The 19,017-nt window shown below is 47.7% G+C and overlaps 1 protein-coding gene across 6 annotated transcripts in view; it reads right to left on the bottom strand.

Annotated features, from left to right (window-relative positions):
• cdc42bpb (CDC42 binding protein kinase beta (DMPK-like)) overlaps positions 1 to 19,017 on the bottom strand; it is a 37,431-nt gene extending 18,414 nt beyond the window's left edge. For all 6 annotated transcript variants that reach the window (XM_069657384.1, XM_069657388.1, XM_069657385.1 and 3 more), the window contains exons 1-17: positions 18,320 to 19,017; positions 14,168 to 14,259; positions 9,475 to 9,558; positions 9,260 to 9,355; positions 8,025 to 8,173; positions 6,711 to 6,804; positions 6,321 to 6,521; positions 5,672 to 5,920; positions 5,356 to 5,584; positions 5,137 to 5,244; positions 4,903 to 5,036; positions 3,896 to 4,138; positions 2,608 to 2,718; positions 2,245 to 2,489; positions 510 to 615; positions 247 to 371; positions 54 to 159 (exon numbers count right to left, since the gene is read on the bottom strand). In XM_069657384.1, the coding sequence (XP_069513485.1) occupies positions 54 to 159; positions 247 to 371; positions 510 to 615; positions 2,245 to 2,489; positions 2,608 to 2,718; positions 3,896 to 4,138; positions 4,903 to 5,036; positions 5,137 to 5,244; positions 5,356 to 5,584; positions 5,672 to 5,920; positions 6,321 to 6,521; positions 6,711 to 6,804; positions 8,025 to 8,173; positions 9,260 to 9,355; positions 9,475 to 9,558; positions 14,168 to 14,259; positions 18,320 to 18,488 (2,541 nt within the window). In that variant the 5' untranslated portion in view covers positions 18,489 to 19,017. The remainder of the gene's footprint in view (positions 1 to 53; positions 160 to 246; positions 372 to 509; positions 616 to 2,244; positions 2,490 to 2,607; positions 2,719 to 3,895; positions 4,139 to 4,902; positions 5,037 to 5,136; positions 5,245 to 5,355; positions 5,585 to 5,671; positions 5,921 to 6,320; positions 6,522 to 6,710; positions 6,805 to 8,024; positions 8,174 to 9,259; positions 9,356 to 9,474; positions 9,559 to 14,167; positions 14,260 to 18,319) is intronic.

Below are 19,017 nucleotides of genomic sequence, written 5' to 3'. Positions count from 1 at the left end.
GTGTTTGTATTTGTGTTGTGTTGTGTGTGTGTATTTCTGTGTATGTGTGTTACCAAAGGTCTTGTTCCCAGGCTGGAGCTCCTCAGTGTCTCCAGCTCCTCCGTCATCTTGGTGGCCAGAGCCTGAAGGTAACCTCGAGCATCCTTCTCATCACTCACCCTGTGATGCACACATGTGTACACACACACAGGTTAGACACACAGCGCCCCCTGGTGTCAGCATCACATGATCAGAAGGAGCACTCACCACTGGATGATCTCGGCGATCTGAGCCTCCCAGTGAGCAACGCTCTCCTTCTTAGAGGAGACGTCCTGCAGGTCCTCCTCCAGCTGACGGTTCTGAGCTGTCAGCCTGTCCACAAAGGAGCACAGCTGAGGAGGAGCAGGAGGGAAGAGAGGAGGAGAAGGAGTAGAAGGGCAGTCACTCACTGAGCATGTGCAAACACAGCAGCAGGTCTACGTAGAGTCTGAGCCCAGAGGAAACATTCAGACCCCGCCTCCTTCACTCACCTTGTCGGTTTCAGATGTCAGTTTCCGGTTTTCTTCTGTCAACAGGTGTTTCTCTCGTTCATGTTTCTCCTTCAGATCTGCAACCGCTTCATCCAGCTCCGTCTGCCTGCAGGGACACAGCAAGACCTGGATCAGGACCCAAAGGCCTGTGTCAGGACTCAAAGGACCTAGATCCGGATCCATAGACCTGGGTCAGGACTCATAGGACCTAGATCTGGACCCAAAGACCTGGGTCAGGACTCAGAGGACCTGGGTCTGGACCCAAAGACCTGGGTCAGGAGTCACAGAACCTGGGTCTGGACCCAAAGACCTGGGTCAGGACTCAGAGGACCTGGATCTGGACCCAAAGACCTGGGTCAGGACTCAGAGGACCTGGGTCTGGACCCAAAGACCTAGGTCAGGACTCAGGGGACCTGGGTCAGGACTCAGGGGACCTGGATCTGGACCCAAAGACCTGGGTCAGGACTCAGAGGACCTGGGTCAGGACTCAGAGGACCTGGATCAGGACTCAGAGGACCTGGGTCTGGACTCAGAGGACCTGGGTCTGGACTCAGAGGACCTGGGTCTGGACCCAAAGACCTGGGTCTGGACTCAGAGGACCTGGGTCTGGACCCAAAGACCTGGGTCTGGACTCAGAGGACCTGGGTCTGGACCCAAAGACCTGGGTCTGGACTCAGAGGACCTGGGTCAGGACTCAGAGGACCTGGGTCAGGACTCAGAGGACCTGGATCAGGACTCAGAGGACCTGGGTCTGGACTCAGAGGACCTGGGTCAGGACTCAGAGGACCTGGATCAGGAAGTCACAATTCACCTAATTTTTAAATTTAAGGAGAACAGTACAACGCACAAAAAATAAGTTACGGGCAGAATTACTAATTGCAGAATCTTAGGATGGCACAAAATGCTCACACCACAACACTTCCTCTTCTCTTCACCATAATGTAGGAAAAAATGAATAATTAATGAAAGAGGCACACAAGTGTTGATCAACAAGAGTGATATTGTTATAATTAACTAAAAACAACCAACATAGTTGGCACCAAACAGAACAAAAAACGAATACAGATACTTAAATGCCAAACAAGATCCACTCAACAAAACATCAAAAATGTTTCAGTCCCAAACTTTCCAACGAGTCCCCAAAGTTCATTAAATAAAGACTTATAAATAATAATGTCCAAAACAAAATAATATTCTCAATGGAGGTCTAGTTGGCAGCGTGGCGAGGTGCAACGGCTCAGTATATACAAAAGATCCACGCAACCTCACCCAGTCCGTTTAGACGCTGACACGAGATCCCAGAATAGTCTAGCAGGAAAGGAATAATCAGATTTTCCCGATTGATTTCCACAATCCACATTTATATTCCCCTGGAAAAGATTTCTTCACTAGGTCTCTCCAAACAATGTCTGCCTCACCTGCAGAGCATTCCCGCTTTCCACCTCCTCCAGGAAACGTCACTTCCCAACTATATATTTTATAATTTTCCAGAACGCATGTGATATTAATAGTTCTTGGTCCTAAATTGATTCCATGGCCACAAACAGTTACTTAATATTTTACAGGTGTAACTTTATATGTGAAGTTAAAATTGATCAATAAAACAAAACATTGCTCACCCTCACAACATCATACACCATAATGGAACTTAGGTTACCATTACAAGGACTCACAGGACCTGGATGAGGACCCAAAGACCTGGGTCAGGATTGACCCTGTAGAGGTCATCACTCACCTGTCTCTCTTGGCCTTGTCCAGCTTGTCTCGGAGCTGCAGCAGCTCCTTGTTGGCGGCAAGCTGTGCGCCCTCTGACTCGTGCAAGTCTTTACGGAGGTTTTTGATCTCGGAGGAGTGGGCAGAGTCTCTACTCAGTAGCTCCTCCTCGTAGAACAGGATCTTCTTATCAAGCTCCGCCTTCAGGCGGGAAAGCTCCTGCTGAGACTCCGCCCCCCCGGATCCAGCTCCCCGACCCTGCTGAGACTGAGACCAGAACCACAATGACTCCCTTGTTTTTATGGATCTCTGAGATTTAATAATATGAGATGTGATAATGGTGAACAAACACATTTATACTGTGCATCTTTGTGTGGACTCTGACCTTTAGGCTCTCTAGCTCCGCCTCCAGCTGTTTGGAATAGCCCTCACTGTGCTCCCTCAACTTCCTCTCCTTCGATGCCTCGGCCTTTGCGTCGTCCAGCTGAGCCTCCAGCTGACAAACACACACATGCTTTTGTTGTGAAGTCTCCCCTCCTTCCTGTCCTGTCTAGTTGGATCTCCACTAAAACATCACACACTGCCCCTTTAAAGCTCCAAACAGGAGGTGACCCTGATCCTGACACACTGACAAACAGGTCATGTGACCATGGTGTGATTGAAACGACCAATACAGGAACTGATATGAACTTCAAAATAAAAGCTGGTACTGTTTCTGTACTCTGTCTCCATGACCCTTTTGTGAGGAGGAGGTGAGGAGAGGAGGACGGACTTCCTGTCTGCTGTTAACATGTGAAGGACTTTGTCGTCCTCTGGTGGTGAGCAAGAGGAACTACAAAACATCCAACCTGCTGTCTGCCTGTTAGAGGACAGTCCCCCTCTGCTCCCCTTCTGCCTTTCCTCTGCTCCTCCTCTGCTCCTCTTCTGCTCCCCCTCTGCTCCTCCTCTGCTCCCCTTCTGCCTTTCCTCTGCTCCTCTTCTGCTCCCTTTCTGCCTTTCCTCTGCTCTCCTCTGCTCCAATTATTCTGCTCCCCCTCTGCTGCCTTTCCTCTGCTCCTCCTCAGCTCCCCTCCTCTGCTCCCCTTCTGCCTTTCCTCTGCTCCCCTCCTCTGCTCCTCTGCCCCCCTTCTGCCTTTTCTCTGCTCCCCTTCTGTTCCTCCTCTGCCCCCCTTCTGCTCCTCCTCTGCTCCTCTTCTTCTCCCCCTCTGCTCCTCCTCTGCTCCCCTTCTGCCTTTCCTCTGCTCCTCCTCTGCTCCCCCTCTGCCCCCCTTCTGGCTTTCCTCTGCTCCTCCTCTGCCCCCCTTCTGCCTTTTCTCTGCTCCTCCTCTGCCCCCCTTCTGCCTTTTCTCTGCTCCTCTTCTGCTCCCCTTCTGCCTTTCCTCTGCTCTCCTCTGCTCCCATTATTCTGCTCCCCTTCTGCTCCTCCTCTGCTCCTCCTCAGCTCCCCTTCTGCCTTTCCTCTGCTCCCCCTCTGCTCTGCCTTTCCTCTGCTCCCCCTCTGCTCTGCTCCTCCTCCAGATCACTGAGGTGAATTTTCTAAACTTCAGTATGAAAACAAAGGACCTCCTAATGTCTTGTCTGGATCTTTTACCCACATTCATGGTGTTCCTCAGTGAAAGGAGGTATCTAAAGGAGTAATTCACCCCCTCGTGTTAAAGACCAGACACTCTTACCTCCTTGCGGTTCTTCTCAGTCTTGCGGATCTCCTGTTTAATGGTGTCAATCTTCTGTAGGAGGGCGTCCATCTCCTCTTCCTTGTCCCGCAGCTGACGGGAAAGACGCTGTTTGGAGGATCGGAGGTCTGCCATCCTCTCCGACAGCTCAGAGAACTCCTGCAGGGCCAGTTTCCTCTGAGAGTGTGCCTCCTTCAGCTCCTTCGTCTGAGACCGGAGGCGCTCAAGAGAGTCTGCCAGCTGCTGCTCCCCAAGGACACAGGAATCAACAAAGACACGAGGGGACATCTGACCCTAGTAGACCTGAGGACATTGGACCTAACCCTAGTAGACCTGAGGTAATTGGACCTGAGGACATTAGACCTGATCCTTGTAGACCTGAGGACATTAGACCTGATCCTAGTAGACCTGAGGACATTGGACCTGATCTTAGTAGACCTGAGGACATAAGACCTGATCCTAGTAGACCTGAGGACATTGGACCTGATCCAAGTAGACCTGAGGAAATTGGACCTGATCTTAGTAGACCTGAGGACATTAGACCTGATCCTAGTAGACCTGAGGACATTGGACCTGATCCTAGTAGACCTGAGGACATTGGACCTGATCTTAGTAGACCTGAGGACATTAGACCTGATCCTAGTAGACCTGAGGACATTGGACCTGATCCTAGTAGACCTGAGGACATTGGACCTGATCCTAGTAGACCTGAGGACATTGGACCTGATCTGAGTAGACCTGAGGTAATTGGACCTGATCCAAGTAGACCTGAGGTAATTAGACCTGATCCAAGTAGACCTGAGGACATTGGACCTGATCCGAGTAGACCTGAGGACATAAGACCTGATCCTAGTAGACCTGAGGACATTAGACCTGATCCTAGTAGACCTGAGGACATTGGACCTGATCTTAGTAGACCTGAGGACATAAGACCTGATCCTAGTAGACCTGAGGACATTGGACCTGATCCTAGTAGACCTGAGGACAATGTGAAGTTTGTGAAGTACCTTGTGGACCTCTTCCTTCTCCTGTCTCAGGGTCTTCACCTGCTTCTCCAGCGTCTTCAGTTTGGAGGCGGAGCTCTCATAGTCCTGTCTGAGAGTAACGGCCTCCTCCAGCTGGTGCTCCAGCCTATCAGAGTCTACAGAGACGTGTTTGTTAATATATTAAAATCTGCAGTGACGTGCAGTGTCACCATGCTACACTGTTTCTACAGCTAGTACTACCACTGGCCCTCTGACCTGCCAGCTTCTTCTTCAGCCGTTCTATCTCCTCGTTCAGCTTCTTGATCTCTTTATCTCGGCTCAGAGTACCTCCTCGAGCCGGAGCCTGTAGGGCCTGAGTAGACTCTACGAGAAGAGGTCAGAGGTCAGGAAAAACTACAAAATAGTACATACACTAGGAGTACTACATCCAGCACAGAAATGTACTTCATATGAATCTTATTAGAGGATTATCACCCTGCAGTTTGCGGTTTAGCTCCTGTTTCTCCTGCTCCAGGCGGCGGATCCTCCTCTCGAACGCCTCCACTTCCTGCCCTCCTCCTCCTCCTCCTCCCTCCTCCTGGCTGAGCCCCGCCCGGCTGATGGAGCCGCGGTCAGAGAAGCAGCTGTCGGTGGTGTAGGTGAAGCCGACAAAGGGGAGATGCTGACCAGTGAAACCAGTGTGAGACACTGGAGGGCTGATGTCCTGCAAAAGAAACACTGTCAGGCCGGACTGTGTACTCTTACTCATGTGATTGAGTTAAAGACTAGAGGACCTGATACCAGTCCTCACCGGGTTCTTGAGGACGTCGTCATCCACGTCAAAGTTGGACGTGTCGGTGGGCGAGGACACGTCGGGGATGTATGGGGCCTCGGCAGACCGGATGTTATCCCAGTCAATCCCGCTGAAGAATGGGTGACTCTTGAAGTCTGAGATCCCGTTCAGACCGAGTCGGCGTTCCCGGGAGCATAGCAGGCGCTGTATCAGGTCTTTGGCATCCTCTGACACGTCGGTCACATGAGATGGGAACTGGAAACGCTCCTGGAGACAACCACAGAAGAAGAAACCACAGAGGAAGAAAAACTGTGAGGAAGAAGTACTCAGAGGCTCTCTAGTTTTAACAGACAGACAGTCAGAAAAGCAGAAAAGCAGACACACACACAGACAGACAGGTATAAAGAGCAGGGCAGCAGCTGGGTGGTCCACTGGGAGTAGATCAGATTTAGAAAGAGGAAGTGGGACGAGAGTCTGGAGACAAACAGACCTGAAATCAGAGGAGCTCAAACACATAATCTATCTAATAGCTAATCTCATTTTAAAAACTGGGTTTCATTCTTTCTAAGAATCATTTGACTGAACTGATAAAAACCATAAAGTGGATATACACGTAAATGTTTTTTAAGGACCGGTGAAATGGAGCCAGACTGAACTCGGTTCTGACCTCGTGGTTCATGATCTTTCCGTAGGTTTCCACCAGAGACTCAGCGTAGAAAGGTGTTTCTCCGTACAGCATCTCGTACATGCAGACCCCCAGAGACCACCAGTCACACTCTGGTCCATAGCGGCCCATCCCGTCCTCCATCGCCTGCAGGATCTCTGGGGAGATGTAGTCCGGTGTGCCCACCGCCACAGATGACTGCACCTGATCCGAGACAAAAGACACCACAGCACAGATCCTTAAGGCTGGAGGACTTAGATCACCAGACTAAAGCTGAATTACTTTAAAACGTACCCCACTTAAACTTGGACTAGACTAAACTAACTGATCTGAACCTGGTTTACTCTTAGCTAAGCATACTAACTTTAAACCACCAGGTTCAGTTTTTGTTACCGTGCCATCCTCCATCATGCGGAGACAGGATCCGAAGTCGGCTAGGCGGATGTGTCCGTTGACATCCAGCAGGACGTTGTCTGGTTTAATGTCTCTGTGACAAAAACACACTCAGAGTTAGTTCCCTGCTCACCCCTGTGTCGCAATATCACTCTGATCTGCGACCACAGTAACCAGTCCAGGTGAGGGCTGCTGAGTCACAAGAGGAACACATGGCCGCCCCACAAACCACTCTGACTAAAGCAGGAAACAGGTCAGAGTAAGGGAAAGGAGGTCAGAGCTACTGAGAGTTATCAACATGAGCAACATGGATACAGCTTCTTCTTCTACTACTTTCTCCCTGTCTGACTCACACACAGGGAGGAGAAGAAGAAGAAGGTCTGCCTTTTTTTGGCCTGCATCAAACATTCGAACAGAAACATTAAAGCAGCTGTTTGTTAGAATCATTACGTCATTATGACCGAACAGAATTTATATTGTTAATGTCCACAATTAATAACTAACTGTGAGTCCTGCTGGGAGTCATACTGGAAGAGGTCTGACAGAGTGAGTGTGTAGAAATGGGAATGGAACGCTGCCCAGTGTCAGTTTCTGCACAGGAAGGAAGGTCAAGGCTGAGCTGGCTGGACAGGAAATAACTACATTTCCCAGAGGACACTGCTGCCAGGAAGAGCCCACTTCCTCAGACACACACACACACACACACACACACACACACACACACACACACACACACACACACACACACAGGAGGAAGCAACTCACCAACAGCCAGCATTCTAAGCAGTGTAACAATCAGCTGACCAGTGTTACCAGCATAACCAGTATTATCAGTATAACCAGTGTTAACAATATAACCAGTGTAAGCAATGTTACTAGTGTAACCAGTGTTACCCATATAACCAGCATAACCAGTGTTACCAGCATAACCAGTGTTACCAGTATAACCAGTGTTACCAGTATAACCAGTGTTGCCAATGTAACCAGTGTTACCAGTATAACCAGTGTTACCAATATAACCAGTGTTACCAGTATAACCAGTGTTACCAATGTAACCAGTATAACCAGTGTTACCAATATAACCCGTGTTACCAATGTAACCCGTGTTACCAATGTAACCAGTATAACCAGTGTTACCAATGTAACCAGTGTTACCAATGTAACCAGTATAACCAGTGTTACCAGTGTTACCAGTGTAATCAGTATAACCAGTGTTACCAATATAACCAGTGTTGCCAGTATTACCAGCATTACCAGTATAATCAGTGTAACCAGCATAATCAGTTTAACCAGTGTTACCAGGGTGACCAGTACCTGTGGATGTAGTTCTGCTGGTGGATGGAGTGGACGGCAAGCATCATCTCAGCGACGTAGAACTTGGACATGTCCTCTGGGAGACGGTCCTCAAACTTACTGAGCAGAGTCAGCAGGTCCCCCCCCACGTAGTAATCCATCACCAGGTACTGCAGGTTCACACAGAGAGACAGAGACATGTACTGTGATCTTAGCAGAGACACACAGACACACAGAGACATGCACTATGATCTTAGCAGAGACACACAGACACACAGAGACATGCACTATGATCTTAGCAGAGACACACAGACACACAGAGACATGCACTATGATCTTAGCAGAGACACACAGACACACAGAGACATGCGCTATGATCTTAGCAGAGACACACAGAGACATGCACTATGATCTTAGCAGAGACACACAGACACACAGAGACATGCACTATGATCTTAGCAGAGACACACAGAGACACAGAGACATGCGCTATGATCTTAGCAGAGACACACAGAGACACACAGAGACATGCACTATGATCTTAGCAGAGACACACAGAGACATGCACTATGATCTTAGCAGAGACACACAGACACACAGAGACATGCACTATGATCTTAGCAGAGACACACAGAGACACAGAGACATGCGCTATGATCTTAGCAGAGACACACAGAGACACACAGAGACATGCACTATGATCTTAGCAGAGACACACAGAGACATGCACTATGATCTTAGCAGAGACACACAGAGACATGCGCTATGATCTTAGCAGAGACACACAGAGACATGCGCTATGATCTTAGCAGAGACACACAGAGACACACAGAGACATGCGCTATGATCTTAGCAGAGACACACAGAGACACACAGAGACACACAGAGACATGCGCTATGATCTTAGCAGAGACACACAGAGACACAGAGACATGCACTATGATCTTAGCAGAGACACACAGAGACACACACAGACACACAGAGACATGCACTATGATCTTAGCAGAGACACACAGACACACAGACACACAGACACATGTATTTACACAATAATCCGTAGTCATTACAGTTGCGAGTTCCAGCTCTGGTCGCCATTTCTGGTACCAGCTACAGTAACGTATTAGTCCAAGTTACTTTATCAGTAGCAGAATCAGTTAATATGCTAGTGCTGGTGAAAGTAACTGCAGCATTGTTAGTTATGAACCAGTGCAGGTAGTTATAGTAGCAGTATTAACAGTAGTACTTGTAGTACTGACCAGGTAGTTGTCGTCCTGGAAGGCGTAGTGCAGAGTTGTGATCCACTGACTGTCTCCTTTCACCAGGACGTCTCGTTCCTCTCTGAAGCACGCCGTCTGTACACACACGTTTACATGATGAATATAACACATCAATATATAAACACATCATATACACATCATCCACCTGGTCCACACCTGGACAGGCTGGAGGTAGATCCAGACCCCAAACTTACCTCGGCCCTCTTTAACATCTCCCACTTATTGAGAATCTTCATCGCATAAACTCTCTCTGTGTGCTTCATCTTCACCACGGCAACCTGAGAGAGAGAGGGGCGAGAGACACTTTAACACAGAGAGAGAGAGAGGGGCGAGAGACATTAACACAGAGAGAGAGAGAGAGGGGCGAGAGACATTAACACAGAGAGAGAGAGGGGCGAGAGACATTAACACAGAGAGAGAGAGGGGGCGAGAGACATTAACACAGAGAGAGAGAGAGAGGGGCGAGAGACATTAACACAGAGAGAGAGAGGGGCGAGAGACATTAACACAGAGAGAGAGAGAGAGGGGCGAAAGACATTAACACAGAGAGAGAGAGGGGCGAGAGACATTAACAGAGAGAGAGAGAGGGGCGAGAGACATTAACAGAGAGAGAGAGGGGCGAGAGACATTAACACAGAGAGAGAGAGAGGGGCGAGAGACATTAACACAGAGAGAGAGAGGGGCGAGAGACATTAACACAGAGAGAGAGAGGGGCGAGAGACATTAACACAGAGAGAGAGAGAGAGGGGCGAAAGACATTAACACAGAGAGAGAGAGGGGCGAGAGACATTAACACAGAGAGAGAGAGAGGGGCGAGAGACACTTTAACACAGAGAGAGAGAGGGGCGACAGACATTAACAGAGAGAGAGAGAGAGAGAGGGGCGAGAGACACTTTAACAGAGAGAGAGGGGTGAGAGACATTAACACAGAGAGAGAGAGAGGGGCGAGAGACACTTTAACACAGAGAAAGAGAGAGAGAGAGGGGCGAGAGACATTAACACAGAGAGAGAGAGGGGCAACAGACATTAACAGAGAGAGAGAGAGAGAGGGGCGAGAGACACTTTAACAGAGAGAGAGGGGTGAGAGACATTAACACAGAGAGAGAGAGAGGGGCGAGAGACACTTTAACACAGAGAAAGAGAGAGAGAGAGGGGCGAGAGACATTAACACAGAGAGAGAGAGGGGCAAGAGACATTAACACAGAGAGGGAGAGGGGCGAGAGACACTTTAACACAGAGAGAGAGAGAGAGAGGGGCGAGAGACATTAACAGAGAGAGAGAGAGGGGCGAGAGACACTTTAACACAGAGAGAGAGAGAGGGGCGAGAGACATTAACACAGAGAGGGAGAGGGGCGAGAGACACTTTAACACAGAGAGAGAGAGAGGGGCGAGAGACATTAACAGAGAGAGAGAGGGGCGAGAGACATTAACGCAGAGAGAGAGAGAGGGGCGAGAGACACTTTAACACAGAGAGAGAGAGGGGCGAGAGACATTCAGCTCGCTCTCAGTTAAAGCTGCAGTAGGTAACTTTATTAAAACTAACTAATGTCATATTTGCTCAAACTGTCACTTCAAACATGCAGTCGTACATGAGAGAGATAATCTGTGAAGCAGTCATGTTCCTCTGGCTCCTCCTACTGCTCCTAATGGCTCCTCCTACTACTCCTAACGGCTCCTCCTCCTGCTACTAATGGCATTTGTATGAATCCAACGCTCCCGAAACACAACAACCAATCAGAGCGAGCAGTCTCTCAGGCTGCTGTCAATCACACACTGCGCAGCACCGCTCCTCCGCGCACGCTCACACTGTCGAGCTCAATTTGTCCAGTGTGCGCAGCGTCAGACTCTTTGTGTCCAAAAAGGCTGAAAAACAACCACCAGGAAGGAACAAAGTGCCCGTCCCTCCACTGCCAACGAGGCTGACACTACAAAGAGCGTTACACCGAAGAAGAGACATGAGGAGGAGCAAGCTAAAGAGAGAGTTGGACCGAGACAGAAACGAAACGACTGTAAACGCTGGAGCAGCGTTTCTGAGGTGGAGAGAGCTACGGGAGCTGAGAGGATTAAAAAGCGATGCTGAGTTAGACAGGTCTGCTCCACAGGTAATTACCCCAGCTTCATTTCTGCTGTGTTTGTTCCACATTGCTGAGATGTCTGCGGTTACTGTGACGTTGTGTTAGTTGGTGTAGCAGTTGGGCTAACGTTAGCTTGTTCTCCATGCGGCAGCTGTTCAAGCGTTGTTTCTTGGCGGTGTGGCTGAAAATATCTCTCTGAAGTGCCCAGGCAGTGTGACCGTGTCAGACTTCCTCCTGATAGTTCTGTGTGCCTGTGCTCGCACGGCTAAATGTTCTCAACATCAGTGAGTTACTGCTTAGTCTCAGCTCAGGAGTTGTTGACTTTTCCCCGGAGAGATTACAGCGGACCGTAGTGATGAGAAGATAGGTGATTTTACGTTTCCTGTTACGGGTCGATTCGCCGCTCTCTCCCCGGGCAAGCGAGCAGCGAGTCCGCTACTTCTTTAGTCTGAATACTAAACACATGCAGTCAGTCACCGTCACAAGCAGAATCTCCTCTGTGAGACACATGAAGTCAAACTAGCTCATTCATTATTTATACAGTCTATGGCTAATAACCACTAGCTACGCTGAGGAGCATATAGCCTAGCTTCTGGCTGGTTCATGCGGCCCGCCCATAGAGCTCAGCCATAGGCTTAAGCTCAGTCACGCTCCGCCTCTTTGCGCGTCTCTGGATTAGCCGGCTCTGGCATTTCCAATACTGCGACCCCCAGCGGCGGCGCAATTCGGGCTTCAAAACACTTCTTCAGGAACCAGTGGGTGACGTCACTGAGACTACGTCCATTATTTATACAGTCTATAGTTAAGCACCACATATTTTCTAAGTGATTGTAGTGCTGTAGTCTTACACGGCTCTGTTTACACTTCTTCTACTGTTAGTGTTCTTCATTTGTGTTTTTATTTTCACACTTGCTTACGCATCGTAAAGGTATGAGAGAGAAAGAGACAGAGGGAGAGAGAGGGGCGAGGTCATTGACCCTGTTATCAAACATTGCCTCAGGTACAGTACACCAGGTGTGTGCAGTGCAGGGATGTGATTGGCTGACAGAAGTGAATCTGAACAGGTTCTAGTAACCTGCCAGACTGTTGTGATCCAGAGACACACCTGTAATCACCCACACTCTCTCTCACACACACACACACACACAAATCTGATTGGCTGTTCTTCTGAGTGTGTTTGTGTATGTGTTGACGCCATATCTGTGTGTTTGTGAGGACCAGAGGGACAACTGTCCTCACAAACACACAAACAAAAAGCTGTGTGTGTGTGTTTATATCCTGAGGCAGCAGGCAGGTGTGGCTCTGACACACCTTTCCTCTGGTATGTGGACAATGTACACACACACACACACACACACACACACACACAGAGCTGGGAGAATCTGTTCAAGTTTAAGCTGAAGAGAAAAGGCCTTACAAAGCATAAACATAATGAACTTAATTACCCACAAACCCTCAGTGATGATGTCACCAGGTCTGGTGTCATCAAATTTCAACTAAAACATGAAATTAACTACAAAAAGAGAATTAAAATGCAAAGATAAAACATCGAATACTGACAGGAGGCGGGCCATGTGAGTGACTGACAGGAGGCGGGACATGTGAGTGACTGACAGGAGGCAGGACATGTTAATGACTGACAGGAGGCGGGACATGTTAATGACTGACAGGAGGCAGGACATGTGAGTGACTGACAGGAGGCGGGACATGTGAGTGACTGACAGGAGGCGGGCCATGTGAGTGACTGACAGGAGGCGGGACATGTTAATGACTGACAGGAGGAGGGACATGTGAGTGACTGACAGGAGGCGGGACATGTTAGTGACTGACAGGAGGCGGGACATGTTAATGACTGACAGGAGGCGGGACATGTGAGTGACTGACAGGAGGCGGGACGTGTTAATGACTGACAGGAGGTCGGACATGTCAGCGACTGACAGGAGGCGGGACGTGTTAATGACTGACAGGAGGTCGGACATGTCAGCGACTGACAGGAGGCGGGACATGTTAGTGACTGACAGGAGGTGGGACATGTGAGTGACTGACAGGAGGCGGGACATGTTAATGACTGACAGGAGGCGGGACATGTGAGTGACTGACAGGAGGAGGGACATGTTAATGACTGACAGGAGGCGGGACATGTTAGTTAGACATGTGAGTGACTGACAGGAGGCGGGACATGTGAGTGACTGACAGGAGATGGGACATGTGAGTGACTGACAGGAGGAAGGACATGTGAGTGACTGACAGGAGGCGGGACATGTGAGTGACTGAAGGGAGGCGGGACATGTTAATGACTGACAGGAGGTCAGACATGTCAGCAACTGACAGGGGACGGGACATGTGAGTGACTGACAGGAGGCGGGACATGTTAATGACTGACAGGAGGCGGGACATGGAAGTGACTGACAGGAGGCGGGACATGGAAGTGACTGACAGGAGGTGGGACATGTGAGTGACTGACAGGAGGCGGGACATGTTAATGACTGACAGGAGGCGGGACATGTGAGTGACTGACAGGAGGTGGGACATGTGAGAGTGAGGGTTTGCGATGCTGATGAAACACCATCGTCATATGATCAGCTGTTTGTTCTGTTTAAATATAGTTTACTAATAAAAAACAGACTGAGTTCCAGCAGGAGGCACAGAGGAAGAGGACAGGAAGCTCTGTGTTATAAACAGGAATGCAGAGTCACAGTTAAATGGAAGCACTTCCAAAAATGACAGTCAGACAGAGTGATGTCATCAAAATGAGGAGGAGGAAGAGGAGGAGGAAGAGGAGGAGGAAGAGGAGGAGGGGCAGAAGTCTTACCTCTCCAAAGGCTCCTCGTCCAATCACCTTCAGCATCTCAAAGTCGTCTCTGTGCAGCCGCATGTCCTTCAGTGTGCTGGTGAAGGGTTTCACTGAAGACGCAGACAGTATCATGTTATCGTCATATTATCATCATGTTATATTCATGTAATCGTCATGTTATCATCCTGTTATCATCATGTTATATTCATGTAATCGTCATGTTATCATCCTGTTATCATCATGTTATATTCATGTAATCGTCATGTTATCGTCCTGTTATCATCATGTTATATTCATGTAATCGTCATGTTATCATCCTGTTATCATCATGTTATATTCATGTAATCGTCATGTTATCGTCCTGTTATCATCATGTTATATTCATGTAATCGTCATGTTATCGTCCTGTTATCATGTTATATTCATGTAATCGTCATGTTATCATCCTGTTATCATCATGTTATATTCATGTAATCGTCATGTTATCGTCATATTATCATCATGTTATATTCATGTAATCGTCATGTTATCATCCTGTTATCATCATGTTATATTCATGTAATCGTCATGTTATCATCCTGTTATCATGTTATATTCATGTAATCGTAATGTTATCATCATCTCATAGTCATGTTATCATGTTATCATCATGTTAAGGTCATTTTATCATGTTATCATTATGTTATTGTCATGCTGTCATGTTATCATGTTAACATTATGTTATCATTGTGTTATCATCGTGTTAACATCATGTTATATTCATGTAACCGTCATGTCATTGCCATGTCATTGTCATGTTATCATCATGTTAATAGCATGCTATCATCATGTTGTCATAATGTTATCGTCATGTCATCATCACATTAAGGTCATGTTATCATAATGTTATGTGTAAATAGACAGTACTTATATAGCGCTTTTCTAGTCTTTGCAACCACTCAAAGCTGCATACCAACATATCTACATATATCTACATATCTTAGCTTCAGTGTGAGGGAAGATATCTTAACTTCACTGTAAGGGAACATATCTTAGCTTCGATGTAAGGGAACATATCTTAGCTTCGATGTAAGGGAACATATCTTAGCTTCAGTGTGAGGGAAGATATCTTAGCTTCAATGTGAGGGAACATATCTTGGTCTCAATGTAAGGGAACATATCTAGCTTCAGTGTAAGGGAACATATCTTGCTTCAGTGTGAGGGAAGGTATCTTAGCTTCAATGTGAGGGAACATATCTTGGCCTCAATGTAAGGGAACATATCTTGGAACATATCTTGGCTTCAATGCGAGGGAACATATCTTCACTCCAATGTAAGGGAACATATCTTGGCCTCAATGTAATAGAACATATCTTGGCCTCAATGTAAGGGGACACATCTTGGCCTCAACGTAAGGGAACACATCTTGGCCTCAACGTAACGGAACACATCTTGGCCTCAATGCGAGGGAACATATCTTCCCTCCAATGTAAGGGAACATATCTTGGCCTCAACGTAAGGGAACATATCTTGGCCTCAACGTAAGGGAACATATCTTGGCCTCAATGTAAGGGGACATATCTTGGCCTCAATGTAAGGGGACATGTCTTCCCTCCAATGTAAGGGAACATATCTTGGCCTCAATGTAAGGGAACATATCTTGGCCTCAATGAAAGGGGACATATCTTCCCTCCAATGTAAGGGAACATATCTTGGCCTCAACGTAAGGGAACATATCTTGGCCTCAATGTAAGGGAACATATCTTGGCCTCAATGTAAGGGGACTTATCTTAACTTCAATGCAAGGCAACATATCTTTGCGTTAATGCAAGGGAACATATTAGCGTCAATGTAAGGGAACATATCTTAGCTTCGCTGTAAGGGAACATATCTATATAAACTAATGTGTTCATCGGTGCACAATAAGAATAAAGATGAGGTCAAGGCCTTCATGTGTTATGGGAGGAGTATGATGGGATTTCAAATATAATATAGGGTAATTATTTACCCTATGTTATATTTGAGTCAAATTCCTTGTATGTGTACACCTGGCCAATAAAGCTGATTCTGATGGTTATAAATGACACCTTAACTACACAGCTGCACTAAAATCTTTTAAAACAGTGGCATAAGAAGGTCCGTATTTAACATGGGCGTACAGGAGGTCCTCTCTCTCTCTGTGTTTCTCCGCAGAGTGTGTGGAGACGCTGCACTAAAACCAAAACGTGTGTGTTTATCCCGTCAATGACGGTATTAGGGCTGCAACTAAAAAATATTTTGATAATCAATTAATCTGCCAATTATTACTTGGATTAATCGATCAATAGTCGGATAAAAACAAAAGAAGCTCAGTTTGAGTATTTCCAGCATTTTATTCAAAACACAAAAATTCTTAAATCTTGTGTTCTTGTACAGTGCAATGTTAATATATCAATAATGTAACTTAATTAATATCTTAATCTTGATTTACTTAATTGCTTCTCTAAAAGGAAAGTACTGAAGAGGCCACTACAATAAAAAAAGGGACATGGGACTGAGGAAAATGGGAAATGTAACTAACCAATATTTAATCAGATATTGCTCAAGTTTCTGTTGTGTATTAATTAAAGATTCACTCTTGTCCATCTCGAACTAATGCCATGAAATATTCAAAATCTTCATAACTGTTAGCTTATTCTGCCGTCTCTTGCAGGTTAGTGTCAGACAAACACGATTACAAGTTAATTTAAATACAACATGACGGACAGAAATACGGTCGTTCGGCCGCTCTCCTATTCTATTCTGTATCTCCATGTCCCCATTGTAAATGCATTGATTGTCGCTGTTTATAAAGCTCAGAAAAGGTGCAGATGTCATTCAGTAACGATCGATCCTTTTGATCGCTACGTCATTAATAACGTCCCTCGTGCACACGCGGCTCACGTGCTGTGAGAACTGAATTGCAAGAGAAAATATTGAACTTTTGTGACTTAATGAAACAGACTGCTGATGAAGACAGTCAACACAGCAGACAGAGAGACAGACAGGAAGAGGGGGCGGGGCCAGCAGCTGTGCAGAGAGCAGAGGTGCAGGTGTGCTGGGGGACTGAAGCGAAGCAAAGGGATCAGATTAAAGTAGTTTGTGAATTAAAACAATACGGTGAAGAACAGAGTACAATTAAAGTGTGGAAGGAAGAGAACCATCTAGAAAGAGGATAATCCAGACTGAGATGTGCTTCTCACAGAAATCATAGATATGTTATTAATTGTGATTAATTAATCACAAAGCCTATAATTAATGAGATGATTTTTTTTAATGACCACCCCCTTAGTTGTTGCAGCCCTAGACAGTATTGCAAAATCCAATGTCGTGGCAGAACATGACACCGGTGACGGTATTACAACCGGTAGACCACCCACCCCATCTCTGCAGGTTAGAGCTCACATTAAATCCTTCAGACGGAGCGTCAGGCTCTCCTGATTGTCACAGACGATCATTAAGGGACAGAAAATAGTTCCACATGAAAAATAACCAGAACTATGTAGCTCAAGCTATCCTTACATCATCCATACTGATATTGATCCTCTGAAAACTGTCAGTCAAAGGACTAAAGCCCCACCCACACAGCCTGACCAGTAAACTTTGTTTGTTTTAGCTGCGGCCACTTCATCAGTTCATCATTCTCCACGATACAGCTCAGAGAGAACGGAGCTCCAATGACCCCCAAAACCACACCTGGAACTAGAAGTTCTGAGGATAAACGTGAGGTCTTCTGAAACTACACTAGAACCTCCTTCTAGTTCTCCCAATGACCTTTCACCTTCCTGAAACTTCTCTAAAGGATCCTTGAACCTCCCTGAGACCTCCTAGAACTTCTTACAAGGTTTCTTTAATACCCTGGACACACTCCAGGTTCATCACAATATTTCTGGCCATAGACATTAAAACTTGAGTCCTGGAACCCCCTGGAACTCCTATAGAACCCTGATGCTCGTCTTGAGCCTAATTCAAGGACTCTCAAGGACCTTGATGGGACTTCGAGGAACCTTTAAAGCCCCTTGAACCTCCATGGTGCCCCCTGTGTGTTCCCGGGATCCTCTGGGCCCCGCAGTGACCCCTGAGAAGTCCGGGGACCTGCTACATTGCATATATTGTGTTTCTGATCATTGGAACGGGTCCTGGAGCAGGACCGGACCAGGCTTAGACTCTTACCCCACTCCAGGAAGTCGTGGACGTGCTTGTCCCTGCGGAGCGGGGTCTGGGACAGCTCGGTGCAGAAGCAGAGAAGCAGGTCGAGCAGCGCCTCCACGCTCAGGTAGCCCGCCTCCTTCTGCTCCAGCAACAGCTCCTCCAGCCGCTTCAGGCGGTCCTGGGCCGACATCCCGCCAGGGACGAGCCTCTCCGCTCCGGCTACAGTACGACACGAGCCCCGCCGCACAGTCCGAGTGCTCCCTGCCGCCCAAGCTCCGACTCCTGCCGAGTCTTGCCGAGCTCAGCCGAGCTCAGCCTACTAGCTTCGGCTAGCTCGTTAGCTCCGGGAGAACATTCCCGACATTTTGAGCAGTCCGGGTGTCGGTGTATAGTGAGTTCCCTCCGTTTTCCGTCCGTCCGTCACGTCTGGAGCCGTTCAGCCTGTGGGCCCGCGCCACCCCGTAATCCCGGTCAATCTGGACTCTGCTCTCAGATTCGGGATGTCGACCAGACCGTCGCCTCTCTCAGGCTGTCCGCGGCTGATCCATGTCCTCGCGCTGGTGCCTCAGCTCGGTAACATGTCCTGTAGGACCGGGACGGACTCGGTTCTGACAGTGATCTCCGTTCACCGTGAGAGCGGGAGCGGAGGACGGTACAGGCGGTTTTTGGGAGGTTTGAGGAGGCTGCCGGTGTGGCTGCTCGGTGGGAATATGGCTGAA

Source organism: Semicossyphus pulcher, unplaced genomic scaffold (genome assembly GCF_022749685.1).
Source record: "Semicossyphus pulcher isolate SPU_LCO1_2020_fin unplaced genomic scaffold, fSemPul1.0.p SCAF_11, whole genome shotgun sequence".
Lineage (NCBI taxonomy): Eukaryota > Metazoa > Chordata > Actinopteri > Labriformes > Labridae > Semicossyphus > Semicossyphus pulcher.
The sequence above is the reverse complement of the archived record's forward strand: the minus strand, read 5'-3'. Positions and strand labels throughout refer to the sequence as shown.